This window comes from Protopterus annectens, chromosome 5.part0 (genome assembly GCF_019279795.1).
Source record: "Protopterus annectens isolate FY-2018-M chromosome 5.part0, PAN1.0, whole genome shotgun sequence".
Classification (NCBI taxonomy): Eukaryota; Metazoa; Chordata; order Ceratodontiformes; family Protopteridae; genus Protopterus; species Protopterus annectens.
The window spans coordinates 1,127,990,579-1,128,017,614 of record NC_056735.1 but is presented as its reverse complement, the minus strand read 5'-3'; the positions used below and the strand labels follow the sequence as shown (position 1 = coordinate 1,128,017,614).

The window sequence follows — 27,036 nt, the reverse complement described above, 5'->3', positions numbered from 1 at the left end:
GCTCAAGTTGCTAAAAATAGTGAACAGCTATCAAGCTTTGAAAGAAACAGCTTGGGTGGTCAGACAACCTCACATCTACACTTTTTCCCCTTCTAAATCACGAATCCCACATCATCGAACTTCAGAATACCACGACGAAAGTAGTAAAGACTTACAATCCTGAACGGCCAATTTTTTTCAGGGTACCTGCCCAACATGTAACAAACACATTGGACTATATAAAAAAACGGGTCTATATTATAACAGCGAACACTTAAGGTAAAAAACAAAAACAAAATTCTGAACGGAAGAGCTACCCATTCCCACACTACTATCCCCTTTACTACTTGTATTCTTGCATTCTGCAGTCATTTCTTGTGCATAAACAGCATTTAGGTTAATATACGTAAATATATTAGCCTCTCTCAATCTGGACGAAGAAAAACAAAGCAATAAAAACATCCAAACCAAGCTAAACAACCAAACTGTAGTGTCGCCACATATTTTACATATATATGTATCTATATATATATATATATATATATATATATATATATATATATATATACATACATACACACACACACACACACACCTCTGAAATATAAACCTGCTCTTTAGGGTGCCCTTTTTTAAATACCAATTGGCCCCAGGGTGCACGCTGTCTATCCTGAGGGCTGGCCTTACCCGATTCACACAGGCTCACTCTGCTTCCCCTACCCTCATTTCCCACTACCCTTTCTTCATATTTGTCTTTAACTAGCCACTCCCCCACTTCCAACTAACCTACCACACTACAAATTCTCTACAATTATACTTATTCAGTCTTACTCTTCCTATTTTCAACCTCCACACACACTAAAACCCACCATATTATATTTAAACATTTGTAGTCAGCACCCTAGCATTTAAACAAATTAAAATCTTAATCATTCTCAAACTAAATTTAGCCATAATTATCCAAAATATCTTACCAGAAAAAAAAAAGAAACACACTTTACACCCTCTTCAATCCTCATAAGTGCCTCTACTACTACTATATAAAGTAATCCTACACATAATACAGGAATATTTCTAACATTAACATGCTAGTCTATTAAACCACATTCCTCTTTCTTCTCACAATATCTGCCCATTGGACCTCCTACCATGTTTAAACACCCCATCCATCACCCCTACTATCCCCTTCCTTTGCCCAATACAAATAGTACTTAAAACTGTTATGCTATCACCAACACTTTGCAACAATACAACTATATAGACCATGCTGCATTTACTTATTCTCTCTTCCACCTCCTCCACCCATATCCCTAAAATATGATAAATTAATAACTAGATCTTTTAAACTGATTTCATATATTACAACTCAACTCAATCTAAGAGGTGACATTCACCCAAACTCTGATCCCACAAACAACCCACCCTACCTCTTCTCCCCACACACTACAATACCCATGTTTTTCAAACCTCCCCAGAAAAGCAACCGAAATACTATTCCTTAACAGTAACATCAGAAGTATACTTAAAGTACAGGAATTCCATGTTATCACTCCCTTACTCCACAGACATCACTTTAATAGTGGAGACATAGCTAAAATCAGACATCAGCAATAATGAAGTTATTCCTCCAGGGTACAATATTCTTAGGTTAGACAGAAAAAATAGAAGAGGTGGAAGCACGGCCATACAATTTAAAAACTCCCTTAATGTAGCACCTATAAATCTGAGCCACCCTGATTTCAACAATGTAGAAATAATGCATGCAAAACTAACAATTAACTACGAAAAACACTTAAATATAGTTGGTGTTTACACCCTTCCCAGTAACATCTCCACTGCTAAACACATTCTACAGAGGACATCAAAATCTTTACCTCCAGAAACCATCATGGGTGATTTCAACGTTGATTGGAACACCTTTGACTCTCATAATCCAGCCAACCACATAAACCTTCACAGCTTCACCCAATTAATTGAATCTTCTACTAGAATGGACAAAATATCTAAAAGGAAGTCCCTTCCTGGACTGAATTCTCACAGAGCCCATTTTCAGTGGAGGCCCAGGGAGAAAAGCTTCGACAAGAACATAGATATGGATTGAACATTAACTGGTACAGAAGTAGAAGCAGTGTTACACACACACTGATTACAGTAATATATACAGAACATATACATAAAGGCAGGAATTTAGTTGGTTTGATTACAGTAATATATACAATAAATATACATAAAAGCAGAAATCTAGTTGGTTGCCAGATGAATTCAATCAGAGAGGTATAACCAGAGATATACTAACCAGCATTACTGTACCATTATCAACAAGTGATGAAAAAAATAAATCTGGAGAAAATATCAGTCAGTAGTAGCAAAAAGCTACATATAAGGAGAAAGAAGAGGTTATGTTATAGAGCAGGTATATAGCCATGAAAAGTTGAGATGATTTTTCAGTATTTATTTGAAGGTAGTGCTGCTGCCTGTGTTTGCTACAGAAGGTGGAAGTAAGCTTCATACATAAGCGATGGTGAAGCAGTAGAGGAATTGACAAGCAGGTAAAGGTGGGCTTTTCTACTTTTAGAAGTAGATGCTATTCAGATCTTAGTTGCCTGCTGGGTTTGTATTTGGCAAGTACAGTTGAGGGAGTAGGACAGTCTATGGCTCTGTAGATTATTTTGTGCACTGTAGTTAGTTGGGTGAATAACAGATGGTGGGAGAGTTCCAGGCACCCTAATTGTTGGTGGGGCAAGAGTATGGCCTTGGTGACAAATTTGGCTATTCTGTTGTAACACATCAAATATGGATTTTGTAGAATTTTGGATATTAGTGACAAGAGGGGCACTATGCAGGACAGAGGGTATCAAAAAGGTGGTTGTAAGGGTTTCTCTAGAAGAGGGGCTAAGTGTTGGGGCCTGTAGAGCATACAGAGCTTTTAGTGTGTTTTTTATGTTAATTGTTTATGTGTAGGTCAAAGTTAAGGTTTTCATTTATAATAATGCCTAGTAATTTAGTGTGTGGGACATCTTCTATAGTGGTATTATCTTGGGCTTGTATAGTAGAGTTTTTTTTTATCTAAGGGAGTGGTTTTCTTAGGGGTAAAGCTTACTAGCTTAGTTTATTTCAGATTAGAGTAAGATGATCGTTAAGCATCCAAAATTCAGTAAAGGTGAAGGCATTCGGCTAATTTGCTGGAGTTCGGAGCTGGAATTTGCAGCGCATGTTACTGTAGAGTCATCAGCATACTGGATTACTGAGCACTGAGGCAGAGTGGAGTGAAAGTTGTTAATAAAGATGCTAAATAAGAGAAGACCAAGTATGGAGCCTTGGGGTACCCCTATGGAAGTACTGAGGAAGGGAGAGTAAAGACTGTTGCCATTTTGGTGGACTGCTGCCTACTGGAGAGAACCATTGTCAGGTAGATGGAGAAATGTAGACGGTCGATAGTTTAGAGAGGAGGATGGTGTGGGAAATGGTATCGAAGGCTTTGGAGAGGTCGAGGAAGAGAGAAAATTATTCTGCCAGAATCCTGTGCCTGGTTAACTGTATCAAGGAAGAAGAGGAGGGTAGTAGTAGTACTGTGTCCTGGTCTGAAACCATGCTGAGTGAATGAAAGAATTTGGTTTTCAAGCAGGTGGTTGAGGAGTTGGGCATGGATGCATTTTTTCCAGTATTTTAGAGAGGGGTGAGAGAATTGCTATGGGCTGAAAGTCTGTGGTGTCTGTGTTGGTGCCGCCTTTGTGTATGGGGAGAATGAATGCTTTTTTCCAGATGACTGGGACAAGAGATTCTTTAATTGATCTGTTAAAGAGTATGCTGATGGTATAAGCTATAGAGTTTGCAACTAGCTACAGGAAGTGTGTGGGTAGATTGTCAGGGGCCAGAGTACAGGGTTTTAGCTTAAGTAAAAGTTTTTTTTTTAATGTAGCAGTGGGTATGGGGGAGAACTTTAGGTTGGAGTTGAGGGTAGGACTGTTTTCTGGGATGATTTGGTCATCAACCGTCTTGGTGGTGGTGGTAACTATAGAAAAAGTGGTGGTTAGGTTAGCTATGGTGTCAATGTAGTAGTAATTGAAGAGGGTGGTAAGTTTGGCTGGGGTTTTGTGTGGGTCAACCAATTGGTTGCTTTTAGAGCCTGCGTGTAATAGCTGGTTAATGAAGGACCAGAAGTTTTGGGGATTATTTTTATGTTGGCTTTGTAGGTGGAGGTTGTGGGCTTTTTTTTTTTTTTTTTTAATCACTGGTTATTAGACATTTTGCCTAGTTACAGAGTTGCTTGCATTGTAGTAGAGTTGAGTGGTATGTTTCTCCCATGATTTCCAGATTTTATCCCTTGACATGAATTCTTTGGTGGATTTTGATAGCCAGCTTGCATGGTTATGTTTTATTTGTTTTTGGTGGATGGGTGCTTGCCTATTTAGGATGTCTAGGAATTTTGAGTTCAAAAATTTCAACAGCCACATTAAGTGGTAGGGGATTTGAGGGGATCCCAATTTACTTTAGCTAAGGTTTCATTAAATATAGATGGTTGGAACCAAATTTCTAGTAGATTTGTACTGGCGTTGGCCTGAGATTGGGGTAGATTTGTGTACGATATATGCTGGGTGGTGGTAGTTAATGGTATTAGGAAGTATGCCTGCAGTGGTGGGAGCGGAGTGAGCGTAGCGGGCCTGGCCCCCACAAGGAGAAGAGCTGAAAAACTATACGTTTAAGGTGAGTAATAAGCTTAAAATATGAGTATCTAACAAGAGATTAATCTAAGTAGCTCTGGAATACTTTAAATAATTATCATTGTTAGCATACATAGCAAAATTTTATTAATTTAAACAGTAAATGCTTGGGACTGGAAGACTGTGTGTGTGTGTGTGTGTGTGTAAGGCAGATTCAAGGTATTACAGCCCTGTCTACTGGCAATTGGCTGGAACCCTTCCATTGTTGTTGTGCAAACACCTTTTAAGCCTAAAAACTTCACAAAAAACTAAGTTGCAATTTATCTATTACAACAGAAAAGCTGTAGGGTGTCAAGTTTTTGATTCCTGGAGGAACATACACCAACAAATTCATAATAAAAAAAAAAAAGAAAAAGAAACTTTAATGCCAGAGACTTCATATCCTCCCTCAAACTTTGTAATTGGTCACCACTCAAATATACCTTTTTACAGGAAGCCACTGACTTTTTTTTAATTCTACCTTCCTTAGCATCTTGGACAAAACTGCCCCTCCAAGAAAACTAAGCATAAAATCCAAATAAGCACCTTGGTTAACCAAACAAATGTGTGCACTACTAAAACAAGAGACAAAGCGTGGGAAGCATGGCTCACCAACAAAACCCATGAAAATAAACAGGCCTATCTGGAACCAAGAAACCGAGCCAAAAAACAAATTAGACATGATAAAATAAACCACAACAATAATTCCCTATCAAAACACCTAAATAATCCTCAAAAATGTTGGTCAGCAATAAAAGAAATCCTGCAATCAGGTCAAGCAAATGTACCTTCCCGTACAACCAACAAAAGTTCAGAGAGCATCAAAATACAATTTAACAAATACTTTACAGAAACCACCTTAGCTCTTACAACAATTCCTCTACCCACTCCACACCACAACTCAGGATGGAAATACCTTTTCCTTCCAACCAGTGCTCAGAGATTATAAAACAATATTTACATATCTACTGAAACTCAGACCAACCACTCTAGTACCTGATCAATTACCTGCTGAATATCTGAAAATCTCTGCTGAAGCCATATCCTATCCTGTATCCATCCTAATTAAATCAACCCATCTCCTAACAGAAAGTACCAACAACCTGGAAATCTTACATTATCCCCTTTACATAAATGCAGAAACTCAACAGAACTATCTAACTACCGTCCTATAGCAATCTTCTCACCATTACCCAACATTTTAGAAAGATGCATTCACTCTCAATTTCTAAGCTACCTCTTAACTTAACAATCATCTAACCAACACTCAGCATGGCTTCCACCCAAAACATAGCACAACTACTGCCCTGTTATCCTTCCCCAACACCATCAACTGACATAGAAATTACTGCAAACTAGTGTCCTCCATCTTTTTAGACCCATCTATAGCCTTCAATACCATCTCTCATAACTAACTCATAGCTGCCATTTCTGACCTCAAACTTATCCACTCTGCATTTGCTTGGTTTCCAGACTACCCAGATGCCAGCAAGCTGTAAAATGGCAACAAAACTTCTCTCCTCTGTGCCAAGTCACCCTGGGAGTCCCACAGTGTTCTATTCTACGTCTTCTCCTTTTCACCCTATTTACTAATAATCTTCATACTTCTACCCTGCATGCAAACTTCACCTAGTACACTGATGATTCAACTCTAATATGTTCTGCTCCTACGCTACAACTTCAACATATAACCTAGCAATCCTTCTCAGTAGTCGAATCTTGCCTGGCTAAGGCACAAATCATACTTAAACCTAATAAGACTACTCCTATGCTTTTTCAACCAACTACAGCCACAGACCCCCTCAATCCTTTAATATTTCATCATCAAATAGTACAATTATTTCTCCAGTAACCCATACCAAACTACTTGGAGTAATCATAGATAGTTATAGTCCAGTCAATAAAAAGGTCCACAAAAAACTTTGTATGTTATTTAGAAACAAAACTAAAGTAACCATAGGAAGACCCACTTACCCTACTGTATGCATTGCCCACCCTTACTAACCTAAAGAAATCAGATGCAAGTAAACTGGACATCTGCTGCAATAAAATCACAAAGTTTTCCATTGAATCTTGCTACAGAACTTACCACTGCCTAGCATTAAGACAACTCACTTGGTTAGAACTCACCAACCATCTAATTTACGACCGACTGACTTCTTTCGGCTTTTCCCGGTTAGGGGTCACAACAGCAGATCACCTGTCTGCTCATGATTGACAGTAGAGTTTTACAATGTTGAGTTGCCAGCCTGGTGCCCAACCTTTCACAGAAGGCACACACACGCACGCATTCACACCAGCTGCTAAATAGATAAGATGCAACTTCTGGTGAAGAAGTTTGGACAGAATGGTTTAAATAGAGTCTAATGGTAGGTGTGGAAATCAACCGACTGACTACGGCCTGTGAACTACACTACCAACCAGACAAAACCCTTGCCCTTCAGAACATCCTAAAACCCTACTCCACCAATTGCATCCTACATTCCACTAACAAATCATTACTAAAGATATCAAAAGATAACACTGTCAGTGAATTACTATACTCAAACTACACAGCAAAATATCTGGAATATGCTACCCCTAGAAATAAAAACTACCATCAACACTACTCAATTTAAAAAGACCCTCAAAATCCATTTAAATAGCACTCAGATCCGCTCATGTCCCAACCCTGGGTAAAAAAATTCAATTCAATCAGCTGTCTACTATAATGTCATACATTACTGTTACTCATTTTTGACATCTGTACATTGTACTTTCTGAAGAGAATTGTTTTAGGATTCTATGCACCCAAAAAAATCCTGTTTGACAAGATTTACAAATGTTCTTATGTCTATTGCATACCCCTATATTCACTTGCTTGTTACTCTATATATGTACAAGTTTAAACATGTTCTAGTCTTTTTTCTCTCGCTATATAATAGATGCTACTTCTAGACGTCTACCCTTGTATACTTTTCTATGTATTATTGTTTATTTTACATGTGTACCATTTATACATTGTGTATTAAGGTGCAGCTTTTCTCCCCAGGCCTCTACTGAAAAAGGACAGCTTGTCCAGTTGGGCTTTCCAGTAAACAGGTGTAAAGTAAAATGAATTGCATGCAGGGACACATCTTTAAATGGTATGGTTTTGTGTCCTCCTTTTTTACTACTTTTCTTTTTACATGCCATTGCATGACATGACAGGAAACTAGCAACTTTGACAGCAATAAATGAAGGCAGAATTAATAAATGCAATTAAGACACTGTAGCAAAGGCACCATGCATGCAATACTTAATGGTATCAGCAATAACAGACATAGCAACAATAATACTAACAATTGTGGTCATCAATATCAGTAATACACACATTTATCTTTCCAATCAACAGGATTCTTTTCCAAACAAAACCTGCATAGGGCCCAAAGCTGGCATCAGCTCATGCTCTCAAAAGAAGATGGTCCCTGCATTTGAAAAGAAAGTTCCTATAAAGCATTACATGCTATATACATGCATGTGCTGCATCTCAGCTATGCCTACAGTTGCAAGTGATACAGCACAGGCACTGTTTCTCAATACTTACTGGTTACTTGTGCATAAACATGAGACCAAAGGTTCACAGCGTTTGAGTGCAACCATTAAGTCTCCTCAAGTGGATTTAAGTAATCACTCCATGTGACAAGACTCTGCTATAATATAGGTGAGGTGGTACAGAACTAAAGTGACTGTCCAGAATACACACCTTACAAGCTCTCAATCACCTCCTGATTTCGAGAAATATTGCCTTAATGACGGCCTTTGCATGAGAAGGTGCTTCTGAAACCCTTACTAATTCACAGTAGTCTTGCACAGACTAGGAACTGCAGAAGGCACACCTCTGTTGGTTTTCATAATGGGCAATATCCACAGCCTTCACCTCCAGGTCCCTGACTTAGGCCACCATCTTCTCTTTACTCTTGTGGATGGTCGAGATGAAGCAGTGGAACTTATGGCATGGCTTCATTTACTGTTCCTTTCTTAAGCAATGAAGACAGAGTCCCAGCAGGTCTGACTAGTGACTTGGTGGCCACAGGAATGCATGGAGAGCCTTGTATATTAAAGAGGAATTTTCTTAAGACTTCTGCAAGGATGTAAATTTGATATGCCACACACACACACAAAAAAAAAAGCACAGGATCTCAGCTAGCCCTGCTAGCTTGTGCACAGCATTGTGACATGCACTCAAAGGAGATGCACTTGCTCCTAAATCTAGGAAAGAAAAAAATTCAAAACCTTGAGTTGCAGAATGGGAAAAGCTAACAATTAACTAATGGAGAAATCCTCCAAAATCAACAAAATTGGAAAACCTCTTGTAAAAGTCCCAGAACAGGCTGAACTCTAACCTACAAAACCTAACACAATATCTGCCACAATGAATAATACCTTCACACGCAATTCTTTCATAGGTGGGGGCAAGAGGAGGCCTCGTATCTGAGTTACAATGGGACCTTCCACGCCGGGTACCAGAATTGTATCTCCTTCCTTCAAAACACCATTGATCAGGATGACATCTATAGTGGTCCCCATTCCAGGAAGTGCTTTCACCTAAAAGTAATAAAAATTAAAGGTTTGTTCAGATTACATGACAATCACGAATACTTGCAAACTATATTACAACTAGCAAATCTATCATATGCAACTACATACCCACCCCATTAACAATGAAATAATTTGACTTCATTCAAATCATTAAGCAACTTTATAAATTATTTGCTTAAGGAGCAAGTCTAAGGAAGGCTTCATATACATAGACAGTTAAGAATCCAGGCATTACAGCTCACTTGAGATATTTTAAATGCAGTGGTGCTCAACTTTCATCTGAAAAGGACTAAATAACCAAGAGACTCGCACAGAAAAGGGGAGTGTGACAGGGTTTATTCAAACACAAAACAATGACTAAACTATAACAATAGTTAGTAGTAACAGTGGTCAAGGCTTTAGGATTTTGGGGGCCCCCCTCAAGCACTTTCTAAGTATCACCCTGTCACTACCACCCCTCCCTTGCAACCTTTTAGCTTAAGCTGCAAACTTTTAGCAGTATTACACACAGTATGACCTGTAGCTACAACGCACTTACAACAGACCTGGGTACCACATTATGTTGGTCCATCTCACAAAGGGACATTCACAGTTATTGGGATTAAGTTGCAACAATGATGCATTACAATGACTCTATGTACGGGGATGGACTTCGGTGAAATGGTACCCTAGGCACTCCCTACTGTTTCAGCCTCTCCCCCACTCCAGTGATCTCAGTTACCCTACCTTGAACTTTCCAAACCATGCACATTAGCTTTTCTTACCAGGTCTCGCATTATGCCTTCCTCGTGAGCTTTTTCAAGAAACCACACATTTCTATTCTAAGTGCATTTTAAATGTTTTCTTCTTTTTACACAACCTTTTCATCCAACGATGTCTTGAACAGAAATTATGATTAAGGAAAGAAATTCAATGTGTTGCTGTTCAGGTTTACTTTTCCTAGCATTCCTTCAGTTCAACTTTTATGACCAGCACAGCACAATAACCATTTAAGAACTAACTCAATTAAGTCAGTGCCCCCAGAAGCCATGTGTGTTACAGATGTTCTGGGATCCATTTCAGAGCATTTTTCTAACCTACTAAACTATGGCTTAAACACAAATCATGAGTAAGAATCTCAGTTTTTTCTTCTTTCAAGAAAGACACAAGTTATGTCCAAGCTTTAATGTTTAAAGATGACAAAACAGTAGCTCACATTAAACTAGCAAGTCAATTGTGAGGATACAACGGTCCTATCTGGAAAAATGCCTGCCTCCCTAATCCCCAAAAAGGCAAGCAATGCCTATGCATCTTTTGGTGTTAGACTGGGATGAAACTAGAGGTTAAAACTGCCACATTCATGTATTTCAAGTGACTGTTGACATACACATACAAAGCATATCTCCTCATACCTCAACCCTTATCCTTAAAGGGAGCCACAAGCATACGTACCTGATGTGATTGAAAGGAAAGTGGAAAAAAAATGATTACAGTAATGTATTCTTTTTTTTTCTCCTAGACAGTACACGTCCCCTACACAAACCATAGCAACTTTCTTTGTATGCCTGAGGTCTGTGAGAAAAGTAAAGGATACAATGACCAAACCATCCCCAGGCCAAACAAGCTATGATGACCTCCTGTGCACATTTCCAAAGTTCGAATGTGATGTAAATTAAAACAGTAATTATTACACAATGCTTCCCCCCACCCCCACATAACCTACAGCAGCTTTCTGTAGACACATATGTAAGATGGGATGGTTTTAGAATGGGTGCAGATGACAGCAGAGGCTGTTATCAGCTTTATCCTAACAAGGTCATATCAAGGCCCCGTTCAGGTTAAAAAGCATAATAAGAAAATTAATACATTTCTTCCTAACCAGCAACAGCTTTTGTGGGGTCCCAACACAGTCAAGGATGATTAGGGAGCCCCCTATATCCAGTTATATGGTTTGGAGAGTGGGGGCCACCAGGCTCCTAGAAGATGCAAGTGTCTGAATGTTCTAGTATATATATGTCTTACCTTTGAAACATGGTTACTTGTTAGCTGCAATTTTTACTGATAACCAGAAGAATAATGATCCAGCATTGTGTGTGTGCACAGATAAAATTCAATGATATTTTATACACACACACACACACCTAAGCAGTAGCAAAAAGAAGTTATGTCCTTACCATAACGTTCCATGTGGAGTGTTCATCTCGCCTTGGTTATTACACATGGGTTCGGAGCCGATCCTCGGCTCCGTGACGGCCGACTGCAAGCTCTGCATCGAGAAGAAGCTCGAGGACATCTAATACCCACAATCCCCCTCTGCCTTTACCTCAGATCTAGTTTGCAAGCAACCAGACAAAGCACGCACACATGCCAAACTATATACATAGAAGTACATATATACAAACATACCAAGGGTATGATAGTAACACTAATAATGCAACAGCAGAAGGAGAATACTCCAGACCAGGCACCAAATAGAACGTTCTTCCTAAGGGTGGGAGGGGTGGGAGTGTAACCAAGCGAGATGAACACTCCACATGGAACGTTATGGTAAGGACATAACTTCTTTATGTGAGAGTGTTCAATCTCGCCTTTGTTCTTACACATGGGTAGCGTCCCTAGCTCCATGATCCTGAGGAACTCAAGGGAGAACGTTCTTGAGCACAGTGGAACCAAAGGTTGCCCTATCCCTAGAAACCCTGTCCACTTTGTAATGAGAGATAAATGTATGTGGTTTAGCCCAAGTAGCAGCCGCACAAATAGTGTCTAGTGGTAGCGAGCTGTGAGCCAAAGATGTAGAAACTGATCTGGTGGAATGTCCTTTGGGTTTTACTGATAATGTTTGATCAGAGGCCTCATAAACATATGTGATACAGTCAGTTAACCATTTAGAAAGAGTTTGTTTCGTAACTGCAAGACCCTTTCTGCTGTCAGCAAAAGCTACAAATAGTTGATCAGATTTCCTGTGATCTTTTGTTCTATCCAAATAAAATCTGAGTTGTCTATGGACATCCAGTTTGTGCAACATATACTCCAATTTATTAGAGTGGTTCTTAAAGAAGGTGGGTAATTCAATGGACTGATTAATATTACTAGAAGAGCAAACTTTGGGGAGAAAGGATGGATTAGTGCGTAGGGATACTCTGTCAGAATGAAATATTAAATAAGGATGTTTGACAGAAAGGGCCTGAAGCTCAGACACTGCCTAGCAGATGTAATGGCCACTAGAAATAAAGTTTTCCATGACAAAAATTTCAATGTGCAACTTGAGGCTGGTTCAAAGGGTGGCAACATCAATTTAGAGAGCAACAGGTTCAAATTCCACGGTGATGTCGACTTCTGACTGGTGGTCTGATATGTAAAGAACCTTTTAAAAAGGCTTTACAAAGTCTGTGAGCCATAATAGGCACCACATTCCTCTACATGATAGTTAGAAATGGCAGCTAACTGTACTCTTAAAGTAGCCGGGAAGCTCCTCATGAAATAGTTCAGTCAAGAACTCTAAAATCTTGTTTAACGGAGCTATAACAGGGTCCAAATGATGTGACTCACTAAAAGACAAAACGTTTCCACTTACTGGTGTAAGTCTTTGTAGTGGAAACTTTATGAGAAGCTACTAAAATATCTTGAACCGCCGATGTAAGGGGAACCGACCTGGCTAGAAAGCGGAGCAGCCAAGCTGCTAGATGGAGAGATTCTAGAGATGGGTGAGGAACTCCTGACGAGTGAGTCAGTAGATCTGGCTCTGGGTCCAGCATCCAAGGTCCCCGAATGCGGTGATGCAATAGAAAAGGGAACCAAATTTGACGAGGCCAGAACGGAGCAATGAGAATAATACTCCTCTGAAGGTTGTTGGCTTTCTGAAGAAACTTTGCAATCAGGGGAAATGGAGGAAAAGCATATAGGAGACCCGGGGGCCAATCGTGCACCAGCGCGTCCCTGGGGACTTCCCCTGGAGGGGGTAATAGGGCAAAGTAGCTCCTGCATTTGGCGTTCATTGGAGACGCAAACAGATAGCAGGTAGGCTGGCCCCATTTGCGAAAAATCCTTCTCGCAACTGACTGTTTGAGGGACCACTCGTGAGGCAACAGTATTGCCCTGCTCAGCCTGTCGGCTATGACGTTGGATGACCCCGGGATGTGCGTTGCAATCAGAAAGCGACCGTGGACTCTGCCCATTGCCAAATTCTCATGGCCTCTCTGCATAGTTGGTAAGACCTGGTTCCCCTTGCTTGTTTATGTACCAGACTACGGACATGTTGTCTGTCTGAACTGCAATGGTCCCTGGAGGAAGAAGGGGAGCAAAGTGTTGCAACGCCAAAAACACTGCCCTCAACTCCAGAACATTGATGTGCAGATTGTACTCCAGATTGGTCCATTCGCCTTGGACTGTCTGTCCCTGAAAGATGCCCCCCCACCCTATCAGGGAAGCGTCCGTGGTTATCGTCGCTGATGGTGCGGGTAGCACAAATGGTCTTCCGCTGGATAGGTTGCAAGTCTGTAACCACCACATTAGGTGTGATTTGCATGTTTTCGTTATCAATATTTCGTGAGTCAGTGGAAGTTGTTGGAATGACCATTGTGCAAACAGAAGCCATTGTAGCACTCTCATGTGCAGTCTTCCCAATGGTATCGCAACGAGAGAAGCTGCCATGAGACCCAAGACTTTCAGAACAATTTTTGCCGGGGACTTTCTGGACGACAGCAGAAGAGAAATGTTGATTTGAAGTGCTTCTATTCTTTCTGTAGGAAGTTTTAGAACTAAATGGTGCGTATCTAATTCCGCTCCTATGAATAAGATATGCTGTGATGGCTGTAGTAAAGATTTTTTGAAATTTACTGAAATTCCAAGGTGTGTACAAAGTTGTAGGGTGTAATCCCTGGCCTGTATCAGTTGACGCCTGGTGGTGGCAGACAGGAGCCAGTCGTCCAGATACGGAAACACCTGGAATCCTAGGCGCTCAGATGAGACGCTACCACTGCCATGCATTTGGTGAAGACCCTGGGGGCTGTAGTCAGACCAAAGGGCAGGGCTCGAAACTGATAGTGACTGGCTCCCAGCCGGAAGCGCAAATGATCCCTGGACGCCCTGGCCATTTTGATGTGGTAGTATGTGTCCTTCAGATCTATCGAGCACATCCAGTCGTCCTTCTGTAAGAATGGAAGGATCGATTGAAGCGTGACCATTCGAACTTTTCCTTCTTGACAAAGGTGTTGAGATGGCTTAGGTCCAGAATCGGCCTCCAGTCCCCTGTTTTCTTTGGAACTAAAAAGAACCTTGAGTAAGTTCCGAATCCTATTTGGTCCGCTGGGACTGGTTGGATGACTCTTTTTTCTAGCAGCTTTGAAATTTCTGTAGCTGCTGGCTCTCGCAGATGGGGTGGTACATCTGGGAGTTTTCTTTGGAATGGGTGTGGATAGAAATGGGATTTTGTAACCTCTGGTAACAACGCTTTTACCCAATTGTCTGAAGAAAGGTTTTGCCAGGCCTGAGGGTATAAAGCTAGCGACCCGACTGCCTCCAGAGCAGGACAGTCGGGCCTCCTCTCAGGGGTACTGACAAGGTTTGCCAGGGAGGTTATACCTGTCACCTTGATTTTGCGGACCCGTCTGCCGCCAGGGCGGCGTCTTCCACCTCTGCCCCCTCTGCCTCTAGAGGGGGCATCACCCTGTGTGTTTGGGAAAGATCCTTGGGGTTTTCGAAACCACATTTTCCCACCACGTTGCCCTTTGGGGTACGGTCTGGAAGGGGTGGAAAAACGGACTCCGACAGCAGACAGAGTCTTTCCCTCCTGTTCACACCGGGTAAGGGTCTCCTTTACTTTAGGGCCAAAAAGTGTGGCTCCATCAAATGGGGCGTTAGTAAAGGAAGACTTGAAGGCTTCCGCAAACGAACATAAGCGCATCCAGGATTGCCTACGAAGAGCAATCGCTGAAGCCGCTGCCCTACTCGATCCCTCGGCTGCGTATATCAGCCTCATGGACGAGTTTACAATGGATGTAAGGGTGTTGAGATGTGCTGTAACTTTCTCTGAAACAGCAGCATCTGTAGTACCCTGGAGGGTATCTCCCAACTCTTTGACTAGATCCCTCTGTAAGCATGTAAAATGAGTCAAATAGTTCAGGGAACGCATAGAGAAAGCCGCTGAACTGAAAATGCGCTTCCCGTATCTGTCCATGGTCCTAGAATCTTTGTTAGGCGGATGGACAGATGAGGAAGACTCCGACATCTCCTTTTTCGTGGCCGCTGCCACCACCATAGCGTCTACTGGAACTCCTTTGGTGAGGTAAGCCTTGTCCTGTGGTGCCGTAATGTACTTATTAGGCTTCCTAGGGACTGGTTCCACCGTGTCAGGTGTCTCCCACGCCCTTCGAGCAATCAACTCCATTAACTCATCGAAGGGCGGAGTGACCCAGGAGGAGGAAGGGCGAGCACCAAATGCCTTCAGCAAAACTGACTCATCCTCAGAAGGGGGGAGGGATTGCCAGTCACCTCTCTGTTTTAGGATCTCCAAGATGTCAGAAAAGGAGACATCTTCTGAAGGTGACTTAGGGGACCCTTCTGACTCATCCAAGTCAGTATCGGATGTCAAAGATTCTTGTGGAGAATCCAAGTGTCTCCTCTTACACAATCTTTTCCTAGGGACTTCTTCGTGGGGAACATCCGAAGAAGCCTCCGAGGAAGAGGGGGCACCCTCTAGGGGTGGCTGAGACACCGGTGCTCGACGCTTGGATGTAGCCGTGGGTGCAGAGGAGGATAACGGTCCTTTGTGGGGAGGAGAAGCTGTTCCTGCTGATGTGGTTGTCTGGGTAGACAACACCTTCCTCATGAGGTCGAAGGCCCCGGGTCCCAAGTCGAGGTATCTCCCGGTTCTGAAGAAATGGGAAGAATCCCCGAAACAGGAACCGAAGGCACCGACCCCGAGGACGGAACCGAGTCGATCCGCGCCGAGGCTCCGAGAGGGAGTGTCGGAACCGAAACATCAGTCCGACTCTCGGTCCCGGAACCAAGGATGGATCTTCGGCCCCGAGACTCCAGTACCGGATCGGATGGAGTCGAGGTGAACGGTGCCGACCGAGAAAAAGACGGTTCTGGCACCGAGGGCTCCACAATCATCAGTTCAGCTTCTTCCGGCGCCGAAGACTGGACAGGTCTCGGAGGAGGAACAGATGGAGATAGGGGCAGGCCTTCAAGTCTCGACATCAACTGAGAGGAGACCGAGATAAGCTTGGATAAGGCCGTATGCTCCATCAATTTCTGCACCACACGGTCCACATCGGTGTCAAAGAGGGGCCTGGAAGAACGAGTCGAAGGGATCGAAGACGGAGCCGACCTCAACAGAGTCGGTGGAGGGAGCTCAGTCACCGGTTCCAAGACTCGAGGCTCGGAAACTGCCAACAGTTGAACACTCGGCCCCGAAGTCTGTGGAACCGGTGATCTAACTTTACCCGAAGAGCTCGGAGCCGATGACTTGGGCTCCGACGTCTTCGATTCCTTCGAGGATTTGGATGCCTGGTCTGAAGCATCCAGAGCCTCCTGGAAAGAGGGTTTCAATAAACCTCTGTCCATCAGTTTCCTGCGCCTATCTGTCATGACCCTCCCACTAAAAGAGTGACAAATAGAACAGTCCTCTTGTAAGTGGAGAGGGCCAAGGCAGTAGACACAGGAACTGTGGTTGTCCGTGACCGACATCTTTTGGCCACACTGGCAACGTTTAAATCCAGATTTCATTTTCTCAGACATTTTGTAGTAAGAGAAAAAAGTCAAGTCCAGTAACAGTCAATCCAGAGAAAAAAAAGGGTCAAATCCGGTAAATATGTCAGTCCGTTTGTCAATCCAAGTAGGGGTGGTAGGCCCCGAAAAACTCTATACCAGTTAAAAGAAGTTAAACTAAGTTAACGGTACCGAGAATTTCTCTCTCTACACACACACCATACACTAAATACAGTAGAAGTAATTTTGAACAAGTTCTCCTAAAATTTAACAAAAAGTTAAATCTTATCTGAAAATCCTCGAGCTAGCCTCCAGCGATGCGAATGCAGCAGCGGCAAACTAGATCTGAGGTAAAGGCAGAGGGGGATTGTGGGTATTAGATGTCCTCGAGCTTCTTCTCGATGCAGAGCTTGCAGTCGGCCGGCACGGAGCCGAGGATCGGCTCCGAACCCATGTGTAAGAACAAAGGCGAGATTGAACACTCTCACATTAATAGTTTTGTACTTATTTCAGTACTCACCATAATGTTCCATGTTTGCTGTCCATCTCGCCATTCATTCTTACTGGATGGGTTCGGAACAGATCCTCGGCTCCGACTTGGCTGAATACACTAGCTCTAAGTCTCTAACTTGGCTCATGGCAGAATAGATATCCCATCATGCAGTGGTGTAATTCCCCAGATCTTGTTTGCTGCCAATCATAATAATCTGTCGAAATTAATAATGTGACATCAGGTATAGAAATAAAGAAAATTCAAAGGAGCTCCTTAGTAAGGAAGGAAAATCTCACCTCTAGGAGTCGTTGGCTGGGGGAAGGTGGGAGGGTCATATGAAGGAATGGCGAGATGGCCAACAAACATGGAACATTATGGTGAGTATATAACTTCTTTAGGTTATGTTGTCCTATCTCGCCCATTATTCTTACTGGATGGGACAGCGTCCGTAGCACCATTTCCCTGGGTGACTCACGGGAACATACCTTTGAGCATAGTGGAACCAAAGAAAGCCCTGTCCCTGGAGGCCAAACCAACTTTGTAATGAGTAATAAAAATATGGGGACTTGCCAATGTAGCAGCAGCACAAATACTGTCCATTGACAATCTGGCTAGATAAGCAGAGGATGTTGCTAATGCTCTGGTCGAGTGGCCTCTAACTTTGAATGGTAAATTCCTGTTATTTGAGGTGTATATAAAGGTAATGCAATTTGAGAGCCAATTTGAAAGCGTAATTTTTGAAACTGGCATGCCCTTTTTTGCTTCAGAAAAGGAAATGAACTGATCTGTTTTCCTGAAATCTTTAGTTCTATGCAGATAAAATCTAAGTTGTCTATGCACATCCAATGGAAGTTTGTACTTTGCCTTGTTGCTATGATTGGGGAAAAACACTGGGAGCTCAATAGATTGACTTAGACTGGTCTGGGAACAAACTTTTGGCACAAAGGATGGATTAGTACGTAGAGATGTTCTATCCTTATGGAAAATCAAATATGGTGGCTTGATTAATAGAGCTTGCAACTCTGAGGCTCTTCTTGCAGACGTAATGGCTACTAGGAGAATTTTTTTTTTCCCAAGAAAGGAATTTGAGATCACAAGATGATGAGGGCTCGAAAAGAGGTAATGTTAGGTGAGTCAGGACAAAATTCAAATCCCATGGAGAGAGAAGTTCTTTTATGGGAGGTCTCAATAAAGAAGCGCCTTTTAAAAATGCTTAACACAATTTGTAACATCAGGTTAGGAGTATATTCACCAATTTGGAAATTAGATATTGCAGCTAGTTGGACTCTAACTGTAGCTGCGGCAGATCCTTGCTGAAAAAGTTCTGCAAGAAATTCCAAAATTTAACTGATTGGGGCACAGAAGGGATCAATGTTTTTTGCTTCTGCCCAGTAGGAGAACCTCTTCCAGTTACTAGCATATAACTTTCTGGTAGAAGCCCTGTGAGAGGATACCAAAACGTGTTTTACTGCTGGTGTGAATTCCTGAAGACTGATTAAGTATGGCAGTGGAGCAGCCATGCTGTCAAACTGAGGGTTTGGAGAGCAGATGAAGAGTTCCTGACAAACGAGTCAGAAGGTCTGGAACCGGATCCAGAACCCACGGTATCACCTGTAGGTGAGGCCAGAGAAAGGGGAACCAAATCTGATGAAGCCAGTATGGGGCAAAGGAGAATCAGCCTGCTTCTCAAGGATTTTGCTTTCTGGATGACTTTGGGTATAAGGGGAAAGGGAGGAATTGCATACAGAAGTCTCGAGGGCCAATCGTGAACAAGTGCGTCTCTCGGTGTCTCCCCCAAAGGGGGGATTAGGGCAAAGTAGCTGCTGCATTTGGTATTCATGTGAGTGGCAAAAAGATTGCAGCAAGGCTGGCCCCATTTTCAGAAAAAAAAAATGGGAAATGTAGAAAAGGGCCTTGCGACTAACAACGGCCAACAAACAACCACACAATAGCAAGATTAAATAGCACTCGTAACTACAGCACACAGTTAAACTAGAGAACCACTACTAACTAAACTACTAATAATTAATATTAATCCTAAATAAAGGGAAAAAAATATAAGTTTTTAAAGAATTTAGCTAGGGCCAAGGAGAAAGCATCCGAACTCGTAAAGCAACAAACGAGATACGAGGAATTACACCATTGCATGATGGGACATTTATTCTGCCAAGAGCCAAGTTACAGACTTTGAGCTAGTGTATTCTGCCGAGTTGGAGCAGAGGATCGGCTCCAAACCCATCCAGTAAGAATGAAGGCAAGATAGGACAACATAATACATTATGCAACAGTGGTACTTGCCACACCAGATTAGTGACTATTTTTAGCTGTCAAACAATAGCAGGGTTAAGTCACTTTTATTTACCTCTTTGATGAGCAATGCATACCTTCCACTGTCCCTGATTTCACAGACCTTCCCTGATTTTTCCCTCATAACTTTGCTCTGTCCTTCATAAAAAGTTTGATTTGCTAGTAATCATTCAGGATTACAGGCAGTCAATAAATCCAGACAGAGTTTTCTACTACTTCTTGCCCAAAAATGCACGTTGATGCAAAAGTTGTTATTCTATTAACTTTTTAACTGAATTAGAGCAATATATAAAATGTGCTCCTGATTCTGAGCCTTTATCCTGGTATTTTTGGCAATGCACTAAATTCTTCAGCAAAAAGTTGAGAGTTACAGTATCTAGTGTTCTGCCAGTATTTATAAAACTCTGTGAACAGTACCAGCAACTCTTAAGATCCGAAGTGTGCACTGAGATCAATCTCTCTGGGCTACTGATCTCTAGTGCTTAATTTGCTCATGTTCATTATCAGCTTTATCCTAACTGGGTCAATATCACAGCCTGTTCATGTCAGAGTTTAACCACAAAATTAATACTTTTTTTTCTACTCATGTTTCCCCAACTAATAGCAGCTTTTGTGCGATATCTACACTACACATAGAGGATGATTACGAGGACCCCTTGCGGACACACGTAATGCAGGTACCTAAAAGCTAGCTACATTGTTAGTTTTAGTGGACAAAATGTTCACCAGCAGGATTTAACAAAGGCAGGGGCACCATGTCAGCTGTAAAATATTTAATGGAATTGTGAAGCCTGTTACTTGATAACAAAGAAGTTATGTACTTACCACAACGTCCTATCTGTGTTGTCCATTTTCATTCAACGTATGGTTTCAGATCCAGCTTATGGAGACCAAATAACTCTCAAGCTCCTTTCCTACCCACAATGCACCATGCTTAACTTCCCTCAGATCTTCTTACAGCTTGAGAGAAAGACTATAAAGGATTTGCCATAACTGGAGTTGAACACAAGGGTCATATGGTGTTCTTGGTGTCCTTAAAGGTCTCATTCCTCCAGAAATCATTTGTGAAGGATGGAGGAAGGGGAGTTGAGAAGAATGAAAGTGGACAACACAGATGGAATGTTATGGTAACTATATAACTTTTTCTGATGTCAATTTTTCATTTGTTCCTCAACGTTTGGGACAGAGTCCCCAGCTACCTAAATTCCTGGGTGGACTTCTTAGGATATTTCCGAGTACAGTTCAGCCAAAGGATGCTCTTCCCCTTTGAGACCAGATCCAATTTGTAATGAGTGATTGAGGTACAAGAATTTGACCAAGTTGCAGCTGCACATATTTCGTCCATGGATGCTCCAGAATGGAATACAGTGGAAATAGCCATAGATCAGCTGAATGAGCCTTTAATGATTTTTAGTGGGGGGGGGTTAGTATAGACAAAAAGAGATGCAACCTTAATGGCAAGGGATACAGAGGGGTAGGAAAAGCCTACCAACAATTGTAGTGATAATACACTTGCAAGTGTAAAAGGGAAAAAAATTAAGCAAAGAACAGCAAAATTGACAGGATGTACCAAGTTACCAAAGAGAGAGAAATTTACTAATAGAAAATAAAGGATAATTTTTTTTAAAGGAACACACTTATCTTAAAGCCAATGCTCGAGAGCAGTAGCCAACCACATCTGGTCGCAAAAGCTGTAAATGAGATCTGGGAAGTTAGGCAAGGTGCATTGTGGGTAAGAAATGAGCACAAGAGTTTGTTGGTCTCTATGGGCTGGAGTAAAGTCAGATCAGAACCCATATGTTGAGGAATGAATGAAAATTGACATCAGATATAGTGTTATAACCAGAGAAATCTTTGAATTGTAAAGGAAAAATAATTAAGAGTTATTACCACCCACCTGGTTTATTAAATATACAAGACTGCTGTACCAGCTTTTGTAGGTTTAACAGACATGTTACAAAATATTAAGATAACTGCTCTTCTCAACCCAAATGACATATTGAAATATACCTGTTAGGAGAATGACTACCAAGGAATACCAGAAAGACTAAATCCATTAGTCGGACAAGGATGTTTGGGCTGGAAACATCAACGCAAGAGCCACATTAACACATCTTCCAGTAGCAGACAAAGCAAACACTAACCAGCAGCAGTCCAGACAGCAACTTGAGCCATCAGACAGAACCACCAACTGTGCACAAAAAATATTTCCTCACAGAAATTAAAGAAAGGGAACTTGAACACCACTTCTACCCTCAAGCATCCAACAGGAAATTTGTTCCAACAACAAAAAAGCCTTAAATGAATGACTGTCCAAATACTATTAGAAGTTTCATGAAACCACACTTTTGTTGTCTGTAGCCCTCCTCCTGCTTCTCAGCGTTCATGACAACCTCTACCAAACACTCTCTCTTATTGGATCAGTGCTGCAGGTTTGGAATGCACAGTTTAATCGGCGATCAGCCAGGCAGGAATGTCATAGCCATAGACTTATTTGGTTCACAGAAAGTTAAATTTCTGCAAGCAGAAAGAATATTTGTGTAAAATCTGAACATAACCATAGATGTCCTCTTCCATGTTGCAGTATTCTTAGTGTGGAGATTCCCCGCATCCGGCGACCTGAACGTTGGCTCCTATACAAAAGCTTAAGCCCGACTGCTGTAGGTGTGTGGGACGTCACACGTAGGGCCATAAAGCAGGGACCTTAAATGTGACATCTGCATGCACATATCTCAGAACTCAAATGCCAAGTTGGACATTCCAGTAGAAAGAGCCAAATGATGTCAACAAGAGGTGCAAAGTGCCATTTGCTGGCTAGTGTGACTGTAGTCTAGGGGTGTGCCCCAGGGTGCTCTTTAGACAGGTCAATAGGAATAAGGGGGATAAGGTGGGGGGGGGGGGAATACTGCAACATGGACGAGAAGGACATCTATGGTTATGGAAAGATTTTACACAACTATTCTACCTCCTTCTATTACTATGTTTCAGTATTCTTAGTGTGGGAGAGTGCCACAGCTTAGCTAGAAGGAAGGGTGGAGGTAGACGTAGCCGATTCCAGAAAGCCCTGCAGGATTGCCCTAGCAAACCCTGCCCTGGCTCTGGAGACATGGTCCAATTTGTAGTGTCTGGTGAAAATGTGTATGGTGGACCAGGTGGCTGCTTCCAGAATTGAGGCTGTATTCAAGTCTTTGAGGAAGGCTTTGGAGGACTCCACGGCCATGGTAGAGTGAGCTCTTACTCTGTGGAGTAGGTGTTTGCCACAGTGGGAGTAGCAGAAGCAGATAATTTTTCTGATCCAGCAAGAAATGGTTTGTTTGGTGACTGCCTTGCCCAACGCTCTGGGGTGGAAGGATACAAAGAGTTGGTTGGATTTTCTGATGGACTTAAGTTTTGTCTAAATAAAACCTTAGTTTCCTGTGCACATCCAAGGAATGCAGTATCCTCTCAATGTCATTAGCGGCAGAGGGGAAGTAGGTGGGCAGGTGAATGGGTTTAAGGACAGTTCACTGACCACCTTTGGCATGAAGGAAAGTTTAGTGTGCAGGGTCACCCTATCCTTGTAGAACATGTAAGGTTCATGAGCAGGCCATGAGAGCTTATAACTCTGACACCCTTCTAGCAAAGGTAAGGGTCACCAGCAGTACAGTCTTCCATGTGCGTTGCAGCACTGGCTGGTTCGAATGGGGGCAGTGTGAGTTTTTCCAGGATGAAGTTTAGGTCCCAAGGAGGTGGGACGGGTTTTCTTGGTGATCTGATGTGCAAGACCCCTTTCAGGAATAATTTAACATCTAGCCTGGCTAGTATAGGGGGTTTTAGTGGTAAGCAGGCAGAGATTGCAGATAGGTGGACTTTCACGGAGGAGGATGAAAGGCCAGCCTTGATAAGTTCTCACACACAAGTAAGGACTAGAGGAGTATCCACTTGAAAGGGATTCCCGTGCCTATGGAGACACCACTTGGAGAATTTTTTCCCATTTAGACATGTAGGATCTCCTTGTAGTAGGTTTCCTTGTCTCCCTCACGGCTAAAAGCACACCCTCAGAGCAGTGCTGTCTGAAAGGAATTAAAAGTTTATCACCTAGAGTGTTAGACCTTACATCTGTAGGTGAGGGTGAATGAGAGATCCCTTCTGTTGTGTGAGTAGATCCACCTTATAGGGTAACTTGTGATGATTGCCCTTGGCTTGTGAGAGTAGTAGGTGGAAATCAGTGCTGCCTTGGCCAATAGGGAGTCACCAGCAAGATTTTGGGTTTGTCCTTCCTGATCTTCAGGAGGACTTTTTGAATGAGAGGGAAGGGTGGAAATGCATATAGAAACCATCCCTTCCATGGAATGCTGAAGGCATCTACCCCCTCCAGGCAAGTGGAGAGTGATCCTTAGTGCCAGAATTTCTTCAATTGTCTGTTCTGATGGGGGAAGGCAAACAAATCAACCTGAGGTGTGCCCACTGGTGGACAAGGCCTAGAAAAATGTCTCTGTTCAGCGTACATTTGTGCTTTAGAGAGGATGTTCTGCTGAGAACATCTGGTTGTTGGTTGTCCTGGGAAGGAATGTACATTGCCCTCAGGGATAAGTTGTTTCTGGAGGCAAGGTCCCAAATTTGGATTGTTATGCGGCAAAGGAGGTAGGACTTGGTCTATCTTGGTTTGCTGAGGTACCCCATGACCGTGGTACTATCTGTGAAGATTTGAAGGGGGCCTGATTGCAGGATTGGGAGGAAGGCTCTCAGGGCCAGGACGACTGCTGTCAATTTCCCTCACATTGATATGTTTCTTTTGGAGAGTAGGATTCCAGGTCTCCTGTACCATAAAGCCCTTCATGGTAGCCCCCCACCCTAGGTCTGAAACATCTGTATGCATGTGCTGGGTTGGGGTGGGAGGTTAAAGTGGAAGGCCTGGTTTCATTAGGATTTGTTGAATCCACCACCTTAGTTTTGCTTTGAGGCAGGGCAAGTGTGTAATCTAGAGGGTGTTCATGTTGGGACCACACATTTTTCAAGTACCACTGCAGTTTTCGCATATGCATTCTGGCCAAATGTAGCATAGGGATGGTGGCTGCCATTAGCCACAGGAGCCACAAGAATTGTCTGTCAGATATCTGTTGAACCTGCATTAGGTTATGGAAGTAGGCAGAGAGGGAGAGAACTTTGTCCTGAGGGAGGAATGCCCACATCAGGTCTGTTCTGATCCTGCAGCACAGAAAGATTTCCTTGCTGAGGAGTTAAGGATGACTTTAGGATGCTGAGGGTGAACCCCAGGCTCTGAAGCAGGGAAATCGTGAACTGCAGATGGTTTTGTAGGGTGTCCTTTCTTTCCACTAGAATGAGGATGTCTAGGTAGGGATAAGTTTGGATACTTATGGTTCTGCAAAAGGCTATAGCTGGAGATAGGCATTTAGTGAATAGCCTGGGTGCTGTAGACAAACCAAAGGGCAAGGCTGTAAATTGAAGATGTGAACAGGGCCTAGTGAAAGCAAGTATTTTCTGTAGGAGGGTTTTATGGGGGTATGGAGGTAGGCCTCCTTCAGATCAAGTATGGCCATAAAGGCCTGGACTGGCAATAGTGGAAGAAGAGTTTGTAGGGATAACCTTCTCAATGATGGAACTTTTAGGAATAGGTTTAGAAAGTACAGATCCAGTATTGGCCTCCAAAGGCCATCTTCTGTGGGGACCAGATATTTCTGGTCCCCACAAAAGATTAACTATAGAGCCTGTCAATTAGATTATTATCTTAATTGACAGGCTCTATAGTTCTTACGTTCAAAAGGTCCTGAAGGACCCAAAGAATAAGGTGTAGTTGATTTTTTGGGGGGAATGTAATGCCCCTTGTAAAAGGCTATTCCTTCCAAGAGAGGAAATATCCCTCTTGTACTACTGTCAGCACCCAGCAGTCTGAGGTGATGGATCTCCAAAGGAGGAGGCAGTGGGAGAGGGGGGCTAACAAGGGGAGGAGGGAAAGGCAGTTATGCATTGCTGGAGCCATTTCTAAAATGAAAGGGATGTCTTTGAATAGTCTGTGAGGCTGCTGGTCTGAAGGTGGTCTGTCTCCTGGTTCCTCTCCTATGACTGGAAGAGGATGTGGTAAGCAGAGGAGAGGGTCCTCCTGACAAAGGCAGTTTTAGCAGGGTAATTTCTGTAATAATTAGGAATGGGACACATCAGCAGGTGCTTGATGTCTTGAAACTCTTTTCTTTTCTCCTGAATATTTTTAAAGAGGTCTGCAGACCATTTACCGAACAGGAGGTTGTGGTCTAGAAGGGCATCTGGGATTTCTGACTTGAAACCCTCTGGTAGGGGGTTGAAGGCGTAGCCCAGTGTACCTGCGGAGTACTGATACAGAAGCTGTGGACCTTGCAGAGGCCTCTGCTGCATCATAACTGCATTTAATGGAACGCCTGGCCACTTGAAAAGCCAGGGACAGTTTTGATGCTACCTCTGTCTTGCTAGGACAGTCAGGTGTGAATGACAGGAGAGTAGAAGAGCTTGGAATACAAGGTCCAAGGTATATTTTATTATATGGATTTGGTAGTTGACAGCTCTGAAGGGTAGGGTGGAAGAGGTATAAACCTTCTTGCCTATCCTGTCCATGTTTTCACTATCTTTACCCATAGGCAAAAGAGACGAAGTAATCAGTCATGACTGCTTGTCAGGGGATACAGCAATCACTGCTGGGTCTGCCAGGGGTGGTTTTACAAGGACTTTTTGTTCATCTTGTACTTTATAGAAAAGGTCAGGCCTCTTAGGGGCAGGAGGTTGTGAGTCTGGGTTTTCAGATGCTGAAGAGAATGCATCAAGGTAGGCAGGAATAACTGTTGGGATGGCTGAAGGGGAGGGAGATTCCACTTGAAGTAACTCAAAGCATCTCTTTTGAGTTTCAGTCATTTGAGAAGTGTCCCATTTAAAGTATTCTTTCATCTTTGTGATGGTCTCCCCAAAGGTGATATCCTCTGGTAGATAGTCTCTTTCTATGGATTCTTCATCAGGGGAATAATATTCTAGTGGAGAAGCAATTTGAGATAAATACATAATGGATTCATCTGAAGATGAGTAGTAAAGCCTCCTGTTCTTCCGCTTCATGAGCAGTGGGGAGGAGGAGAGAAACAACTGAGGCAGGCCTAGGACTGAACAGGAATAGTGGAGGGGAAGAGGCCATGGGGGCTAAGGGCCATGACGGCCTGCATCAAGGAGCTGGTGAAGGACTGCCAGTCTGGAACTTCCTCTGTGGGTGGAGGAAGGCATTTAGTTTTCTGCTTCCTTTTCAAAGGAGTAGTCTAAGGAGAAGACCTGGATTCAGGGGCCTGGATAGGAGTA

At 42.6% G+C, this 27,036-nt stretch overlaps 1 protein-coding gene across 2 annotated transcripts in view; it reads right to left on the bottom strand.

Annotated features, from left to right (window-relative positions):
• EIF5B (eukaryotic translation initiation factor 5B) overlaps positions 1-27,036 on the bottom strand; it is a 3,606,765-nt gene that overhangs the window by 1,094,817 nt on the left and 2,484,912 nt on the right. For both annotated transcript variants that reach the window (XM_044070982.1, XM_044070983.1), the window contains one exon: positions 9,084-9,245. In XM_044070982.1, the coding sequence (XP_043926917.1) occupies positions 9,084-9,245 (162 nt within the window). The remainder of the gene's footprint in view (positions 1-9,083; positions 9,246-27,036) is intronic.